Raw genomic sequence first — 9,569 nt, forward strand, 5'->3', positions numbered from 1 at the left:
TTGGCGAGCTGTGCTAAGGAGTGTGTTGCTATAGGATTTTCTCCTTGATTTTATAGAACTCTTTTAGAAGAAAAATAAATAAATAAAAGCCCCTCCTTATCTAAACAGGACCTCAAATACATTTGAAGACTATAATATTTCATCCATGAGCATTTCCCCAGCCTAACTTTGAAAGGAACTATTACTGCTAGCTTTATTGGAAATTTCCATTAGGGTTTGGACCCAGCAGTCCACAGCCTATTACCTTTAGATTAAACCTGGAAGGATCGGATTCTAGAATTCTGAAAATCTCTCCAGACTGGGGTTCTTAACCTTTTTTGTTCCAAGGACCCCTTTGGCAGCTGGTAAAGCCCACAGACCCCTTCTCTGAAGTGTTTTGAAGTGCATGAAATAAAATATATATTACAAAGTAAACCAATTTTATTGGAATGCAGTTAGCAAAATATTTTTTAAATGTAACATAGAAGCATCATAAATATAGTAATAAAATGTTTCTTTTATTTACATCTTAAATCATGAGAACCGGTAGCTGGACTAATAATTCTGTAATTTCTAAGTAGTGTTGACTGTAAATGGTACATTGAAATATCTGTAGCCACTGTAAAACAACAGAAAAATATCTGTGACTTCTGTTGGTAGCTATTTACCAATACTAATTTGACCAATACAGGTAATACTAATTTGATCTGTTGATTACATTTGTAATTGAGGAAAATGATAAATTTCATTTAGAGGTTAGTGAAAATAAAAATGTAATTTACTTCAAGTTCACAGCCTTCTTGGAATCTTTCTACAGTCCATAGACCCAGGTTAAGAACCCCTGTTCTATATCCAGGGTCAACAGATTATATCCTACAGCCTGTTTTTCAATGGCTTGCAAGCTAAAAATGGTTTTTCCATTTTTTAATGATTGAAAAAAAATCAGAAGAAGAATAGTACTTTGTGACACATGAAAATTATATGACATTAAAATTTCAATGTCCATAAATAAAGCTTTGTTGAAACATAGCCACTCTCATTCTTTTTAAATATTGCCTATGGTTATTTTCACACTACAGTGGAAGTGTTAGGTAGTTGCAACAGAGACCATATGGCCTGCAAAGCCTAAAATATTTATTAATGCCCCTTTCAAGAAAATGGTTTCCTGACCCCTCCTTTAGACCATGACAACTCTAAAGTTTCTCAGTGGGGTGGCTGACTATCAGGGGTTTTTTGTTCCTTGAGGCATTGAGCAGGCAGGGTAGGTCCATCCCCTGAGCTATAAAGATCAGATCAGACGGGAGTTGCGGGGAGAGTGGAGAATGAAGGAAGAGGATGCAGAAGTGTAATTCACCTGAGGGCCCACCTGCTTATGATCAGAAGCACTCTCCTTTCAGTGGCGTCTCCCCTGGCCTTCTAAGGTACACCCTGGGAAGTTAAAGTTAAATTGAAATCCATAAATAAAAAAAATTAAAAATTCAGTTCCTCAAATATTCTAGTCACATTTCAAGGGCTCAGAAGTCTCATGGGGCTACTGGCTGTAGTATTGGACAGCACAGATTTAGGTTCTTAAAAATATTTGAGCTGAAGAGGACCCTATAAACCACCTTGACCCACCCCCTCACTTGAGAAATGAAGAAGCTGAGGCCCAGAGGAGTTAAGAGGTTTCCCCAGGGTCCTCACTGAATGGGGCTTTGAAGCCCGTCCTCATGACTCCCCATCTGCTGCAATTTCTACCACACTGTGCTTTGTGACTGCCACTAAGGTGATTGTTACCATTAAGACATTATTACTGCGCCTACCTTTAAACTCCATTCATCACAACCTTAATCCTTTAGGGCTGTTAGCACAGGCACTCAAGAAATGTCTGTGGTCACTGTTGCTGTGGTCTCTATGCAGGGAAGCCACCCAGGTGCCTAACTGGTATTGTACTGTCCTTGTCTCCCCCATCTCTCTGTCCCCCTTCACCACCTGGCATCTGATTGCAGCAATACTTCATCCTGCTGATCCTGACAGACGGTGTCATCACAGACATGGCTGATACCCGGGAGGCCATTGTCCACGCATCCCACCTCCCCATGTCGGTCATCATCGTGGGAGTGGGGAACGCTGACTTCAGTGACATGCAGATGCTGGATGGCGATGATGGGATTCTGAGGTCACCCAAGGGAGAGCCCGTTCTTCGAGACATCGTCCAATTCGTGCCCTTCAGGAACTTCAAACACGTACGCATATACATTTGGGGGGCTCTGCCTACGGGCAAGCTGAACCAAAGCATGCTCACCTCCCACACATGCCCTCCAATGTTTGTAGTGATCTGCCAGCCTTGGAGCAACACCAGCCGTCCCTTCATGAGCCAGGTCACCTTCCACAGAAAGGATGTACAGAGCCTGACTCTGCATAAAGAAATGTAAATTGAGTTATAGATGAGGACTCTTGCTAACTATGGTAGCCAAAACTTCACTGACGCTTACCCTCATCCACATAATTTAGGATCTTTAGTGCCCCCGGGGCTGCCATGTACAATTGGTCAGCTTGTTCCCTGCCCAAGGGTGCCTGGTCAAAGTAGCAAGAAGCTGAAACTCAGCCTGTATTCTGCTTGTCATGGCACGAGCCCTGGCAGAAGTCTGTGTTTGCTTTGACAAAGTACATTTTTAAAATGGTAGAAACCTAAAACCCCTATAAATATATAGAAAGCAGCATCAAAGATTTAACTTGTTCATGAGCAAAATGACAAAGCTAGTTCAAGTGAGTATACAAGACAGTTAAATATGGTAAGTGGGAGGTAAATGCTGGCATAAGTTTGCTAAGGTCAATTCAAAACTGGTTAATGACCAACAGGGTAAAAAGACCCATAGTCTTTAAATTATCTCCCCCGCTGGACAGAAATCACTTGCATCCTATCAGATTTCTACAAATTAACATCTAACTCTACAGTTTGGGGCTCTTAATAATATATAATAAGTCAAGCAGCATTTTATTCCCAGTGGCCCTAAAGTGGGCCTGTTAGACAATGCTCTAGGAGGACATTGAAAAGTTCTCAGTAACAATTTTTCTGCATTTCCAAATTTGGGATAATTTTTAAGTCCCTGGAGGAAGGAGCACCTTTAAAATTTCCATAAAATCCTGCACCTACAGAGCTACAATTGCCCAGAGGGACCTTCTTTAATTCCTAAAAGGCTCCCTTGAGGCTAGTGGTGGCCCTGAGGACCCCTTCAGAGCCTCCCTCAACTGTGTCTGGGAGTCCATGGGGGTAACATGGGTGGCCTCAGACAGTGCTGTGTGTTCTTTTGTTTCATGCTCCATGTGAAAGCTGCCCAAGAGCAGAGCATTCACCAGCCCCTGCTACCCACCGAGACCTTGCCCTCCACTCTGCTGTTGGTGCCAGCAATACCAGTCACCACTCCCAGGGGCTGGTAACTAAACTTGAGCTGACCCAGCAGGAGGGGATTGCCAGAATCCTCAGTTTCCTGAAGCTGCTCTGCAGTCTCCTTGGAAAAGAGGAGAATCCCCTCCTTCCCATGCTGCAGAGTCACCTCTGTAACCTGAACCATTAATGCCATGAGGTCTGTCCTCATGTCTTGAGGATCCTTGTGGAAACATCTTCTAGCATCCACCGCAGCTTCTCCCTCCATGAGGCTCAAGTCAGCCATTTAGGTCAGGGAAAGGGATGGACAGGCACCATGTCACCACCTCCAAGCTTTCCCTCCTGATGCTTATTTGGAAAGCCTTTCTCCTCCAGCCAAAAACTCTCATCCAGATGAAACCCTGACATTCTTCACAGCCAGTTTACCAGATAAGTTCAGGCACATCTGAATCCCAATTTGGGCTCACACTGAGACCCCAGCTGTACTGTGTAAGGTAAGCGTAGGGGGTGGAAGGATAATACTCAATGATCCATCCGTCCTTCCCCCCTCTATATTTTCCTTACTGCAGTCCTGGTACCTGTCCCAGTGTCAGAGCTTTTAGCACATGCTCTTCAGAAATTGCTGGTTGTTCTGCTGCCTTCTTGGGGGAGGCCTTAAAGTGAGCAAGTGAGCATTCAGATGAACCACAGGCCCAGCAGCCTCAGCTGAACCTTAGATTTCATGACCCACCAAGACTTCTTGGGGAAGGAACTGCACACCCCAGGGCTCCATGAATGAGGACGTATTGTTCATATCTGCGCTGCTCCAGAATTACTGTTCTCCTTTTAAGGAGGGCTACAGTGTAATTAAAATTATAAAAGGAGCAGAAAATCAATCCCTGGCTACAGAGTTGAGTGCAGAGGGAAGTTTCCAAGTAACAACAGCAAGAGTCAATCACCTCCCCACCCCCACAAAAGCCCTGGGGCCAATGCTTGTTGGTGCGCAGGGGTAATTGTGCTGCCATGACCCACTTCAACTTTCCAGAGGAGAAGGTTTTCAAATAAAAGCACTCATTAAATGAAAGAGACTTGGCAAGCCTTCAAGTTGTCTGCATATGGACAACAAAGAGTGGAGTCCAAAAGGAATAGTATTCTTCACAGGGTGGAGTGTGCTAGAGCAGGCTCAATTGGCTGCACTTATGCTCATCAATGAAGTTGGTTAAGCCTCAAGGTGTCCAAGGTGGAAGGAAGGCTGTCCTTTCAGATTTTCATGTTCTGCTCCATTTTGTCAGAGAGACAAACTAAGGAGCCACATCACTGACCACCACCCATAACTTTGCCTGATTCAAGAGGGATCAAAGAGCTCACCCCCTAGGAGATTCATGAACTTCCCCCAAGCCGCCCTCTCCCTCCCCCACCTGCACGCACGCATGCACACACACACATATGCACACACACACACGCACGCACGTGTGCTAAAGCAATGCCGCTGAGTCGTGGAAGGCTCTAACCTCTATGCCAGGCCTCCTTCTCTTCCACACACACTCATGGAGTGCCTGCTGTATGCAGGACACATGCCAGGCACTGGGACCACAGTGAGATGATAAAGTCATAGGTCCAGGCCTCAAGGAATTTGCTGAAGAATTGCATGATTGGGACAAAACTACCACCAAAATATTCACATGCTAAGCAACCTATGGATGACTGAGAAGAATTAAAATGTTGCTATAGGACTTCAGAGCAGAGAAAGGGAGCCATGAGGGAAGCCTCACTGCTTAGGCTGGGTTCTTTAGGAAGAGCAAAGCCTTAGTGAGCAGGGAGTTGGGGGGTGGGGGGGGATCAGCAACAAAGCAAGAGGCCCCAGCAGGGCAAGGAAGTGGCTGCCGCTCAGTCTGTGTCCCAGAGTCTCCGCTGCTCTGTGGACGACTAAGGCAGAACGCCAGGACACATTCACCCATCTTATCTTCAGGATTTCAAATTAGATTTTAAAAACCATTTCATTATCCAAACTAATCGACTCTGAATTCAATAAGCCATAAATGAAAGGGAAGGTAAGGAGCTGACATTATTTCAAATAAGCCAGTAACCCATGAATTGCCTCTTCCTCTCTCCATAACTCAGATTTAAAGTGTACAGGGCACAGGCTCCAAGCTATGTGGCTCTGGGCAAGTTATTTAATTGCTCTGTGCCACAGACTTTCATCTGGAAAATGAGACGAATGATACATGCATTGGAAGATTAAAGGTGGTATCTATATAAAGCTTAGCACGGTGCCTGGTCCATGTAAGTGGTTAATAAATTACTGTTTTTATTATTGCTATTGCCAGCTGCTTTTCATATTTTTGGCCTTTCCCCAACCAACTAATGTCCCCAAAGCCTTATTTGCTTGCCACCAGCACAGATATGCAAGGTGGTAGGGGAATCACCTAGGAATTGTGCTGTTAAGACAGTAGCCACTAGCTACATGTGTCTATTTTAATTTAAACCTATTAAAATTAAACAAACTTTAAAGCTCAGTTCTTCAGTCACATTAGCCACTATTCAAGGGCTCAGTAGTTGTGTGTGGCTAGTGACTCCCATGTTGGACAGCATAGACATAGAATATTTCCATTATCACAGAAAGTTCCATCTCACAGCGCTGTTTAGGTATATTTTTGGCTGCAAATAACAATAAATACAGTAGATTACATGAGTGGTTCTCATGTAATCTATCACCACAGCTGTCATTACTCCCCAAGAAACATTTGGCAATATCTGGAGACATTTTGATAGTGACCAATGTGGAGTGTTACATCTAGTGGGTAAAAGAAGGCCAGGGGTGCTGCAAAACATCCTACAATACACAGGGCAGCCCCACACTAAGAATTATTAGCCCAAAATGTCAACAGTGACAAGGTTGAGAAATTCTACATTATACAAATTTAAACATATTTTTCCCAGGAAGCTAAAAGTTAGGGTCTGGTGGCTGCTACCATTTCTTTTTTCAGTGATTCAGTAAATGTCGAGACCAGCACTTTGTGATTCTCTTTGCTGTTTCCTCATAATGATCAGATGGCTTCTATAGCTCCAGGAATCACATTCTAGTTCAAGGCAGAATGAAAGGAGAAAGGGAAACAGAACCAACCATGTCTTTCTCCTTTAACCAGGGAAGAAAAGCTTTTCAAGAAACATCCCCCGGGAAACTTCCACTTATATCTCAAAGGACAAAATTGGGTCACACGACCATCCCTAGATGAAAGGGAAGTTGGGAAATCAAGCATTTGGCTTCCTAGCCTTTATATGAGCAATAGCCAAGAAGGAAGGGTGGGAATGACTTTTGTATCTGCCCCACTATACACACGGAATGTGGTCCAACATGCAACCCTGAGCAAATATTTATAAAATAAGGGTGTCTATGAATGCCAAATGTCCAACATGGTATGACATCTTCAAAATGTGCGGGTCACTTTAGAAAAACTCTTCACAGTGTTTTCAAGATATGTGTCTCTTATTTTGAGACCCTGTGAGATAGAATTAATTCTCGTTCTTTCCTATTTTGCCTCTGAGAACTCTGGAGCTTAGCAAAGTTGAATGGCTGAGTGGCAAGCCACACAGGAGGGAAAGAACTGGAAACCAGGTCCCCTGGCACTTCGTCCAGCCCTCTTTCCTTCAGAATCTCCAACAAATACATGTTAACTGGTCACTCTGCCCTAAGTTTTCAACCTCTTCAATAATAACTAATAATGAGGGTCAGGCGATTGAAGTTACCTGCCCACGGCTCGTGATGTTATTACCAAATGCCAGAGCTGGGAGTCAAATCCAGCTCTGCATGACTCCAGACTCCATGCAGGATGTCAACCTCTACCTTTCACTGCTGCAGAGTCATCACCACAGATATATAATCCTGGGTCCCCCCTTCTCCAGAGTCATGCAGTGGATCCATAAGGGTGATAGAATAAAGTCTAAATTAATTACAGTGCTTTTTAAGACCTTCCTTCACCTGGCCTCAAGCCCATTTTCCGACTGAATGCCCCACCAATCCTGCATCCCCAGCACACACACATGCACATCCACACGTACCCACACTTCCTTCACCACTGTCAGATGACTCACTGTCCCTAGAATGATCAAATGCCGTCCCCCTCCCCCTTCTCTACTTTTTTAAAACAGGCCCAGATTGAATGCCACCTCCTCTTGGAAGTCTGCTGTCATTTCCTACAAGATGACTTGGTCTCTTTGTTTCCTGTGCTCTGGTCACACAATGTTTGTGACTCTAGAGCACTGCTTTTCAAATTTCAATATGCGTAGGAATCACTGAAGCATCATATTAAAATGCAGATTTTGTTTATTTTATTTAATTTATTTTATTTTTTTTGCCTTTTTCGTGACCGGCACTCAGCCAGTGAGTGCACCGGCCATTCCTATATAGGATCCGAACCCGCGGCAGGAGCATCGCCGTGTTCCCAGCACCGCACTCTCCCGAGTGCACCACGGGCTCGGCCCTTAAAATGCAGATTTTGAATCAGTAACTCTGGGTTGGGTCTAAGAGTCAACATTCCTAATAAGTTCTCATGTGATATGTTGCTGCTGGTCTGTCGCATGTACCATGTTCCACCTCATAGTAGAGTTAATATTGGCCATGCCAGCCTCCTCCTTCATGATTACAACCTTCTTGATGGCATGAACCATAGACTCATAAACTCAGTGTAGTGCCTGGAACATAAATAAGTGTCCAGAATTGAATGCAAATCAGAAACAAAACTTCAGGACAATTTGTTCTGCCATTCAACTTTCACCCATCTTCAATATGAATAGTTTTATATTTTAAGACAGGCGTGAAAAAATGTAATGATTGAAATTACAGGTTTATTTTCCAACAATCTGACAACTCTTGCTTGGAGTAGACCCTCAACGAATAACAAATGAGTGAACAAATGATGAATGAATGAGACTAGCTGCTCAGAGTAGGACTCAAATCATTGAGGCTGAGATTCTTTTGACCAAGAGCCTAGGTCATGGTGATTTCTTCTTCTCTGCAGGCATCTCCAGCTGCCCTGGCAAAGAGTGTGTTGGCTGAAGTCCCAAATCAAGTTGTGGACTATTACAACGGCAAAGGGATTAAACCAAAATGTTCATCAGAAATGTATGAGCCTTCCAGGACACTAGCACCATGAACTCTACACACTTTTACAGAGTTCTGAAATACTACTCCTTCTGTTATTTACTACTTCTACTAATCCTGTACTTTAAAAAAAAAAAAAAAAAAACCCAACACATACATATTTAAAAATAGCACGTTTTGGTGATTTTTAACTAACAGAATTTTTTTTGCATGTGTAGCCCTGAGGCTTGGATCTCTTAAGCCCTTGTATTGTTAAAGACTTTTTACAAAGAAATACAAAAATAATAACTTACTCTTTAGCATGTCGCCTTGAAATAAAATGGTATCTGTATCTGTTTTTTATACAGGTTTGTTGAAATTTTGCTAAATTTCTTATTATCTTTACACTGTAAAGTATTTTGAAACATTTATTGAACGTCAATAGCCAAAACATATTTGGTTTTATCTGCTACAGGATGACTTTTCAAAATGTCAGATGCATGGACTGTATTTTGCATGTTTAAAATAAAAAAAAAAAAAACCACCACACTGTTTTTGCGGTTGTTATCTATAATTCCTCCCTGCTGAGAATGGTCTCTCTACTAAAGAAGAGGTTTATCTACCCAGAGGTAGTTTTTTTTTTAAGTGGGTCTGGGGCATCTCGCCCATTACCTCTCAGACTTCACCATTCACATGAATCACCTGAGAGTCTTGTTAAAATTCAAATTTTGATGCAGTAGATCTGTGTGGGGCCTGAGATTTTGCATCTCTAACTAGGTCCCAGGTGATGCTAATGGAGTTCTTGGACTGTACTAAGTGTATTGAGGTTCTAGACTTTAGAGTGTCATAATAGAGACCATCCAAAACAGGGCAGCTCCTACTCTGCTTGAGAATGGCACCTCTACCCTTCCAGCAGCATAAGGGTCCTGCCTCTCTCAGAGGTGAGAGTAGAAAGTAATGTGACGGATTCCAGAAGCTGCACACTCCAAATCAGTCTCACTGCTTTATAGTCACACCTCTTCCTTAAACAAAACTAGGGAATGCTACTCCTAGCTGGCTCCTGCTCTCTTAAAAGAGGCATCACAATTAAAGGAGGCATCATTCACCACTGCATGCATAGTTCCATTTTTTATATCAATCCCTAGGAATGACCTCAAAAAGTCT

At 43.0% G+C, this 9,569-nt stretch overlaps 1 protein-coding gene across 1 annotated transcript in view; it reads left to right on the plus strand.

Moving 5' to 3' along the window:
• CPNE4 (copine 4) overlaps positions 1 to 8,478 on the plus strand; it is a 354,676-nt gene extending 346,198 nt beyond the window's left edge. The window contains exons 14-15 of the mRNA XM_063114381.1: positions 1,968 to 2,204; positions 8,344 to 8,478. Of these exons, the coding sequence (XP_062970451.1) occupies positions 1,968 to 2,204; positions 8,344 to 8,478 (372 nt within the window). The remainder of the gene's footprint in view (positions 1 to 1,967; positions 2,205 to 8,343) is intronic.
• The last annotated feature ends 1,091 nt before the right edge of the window (positions 8,479 to 9,569 follow it).

This window comes from Cynocephalus volans, chromosome 11 (assembly GCF_027409185.1).
Source record: "Cynocephalus volans isolate mCynVol1 chromosome 11, mCynVol1.pri, whole genome shotgun sequence".
Taxonomy (NCBI): Eukaryota; Metazoa; Chordata; class Mammalia; order Dermoptera; family Cynocephalidae; genus Cynocephalus; species Cynocephalus volans.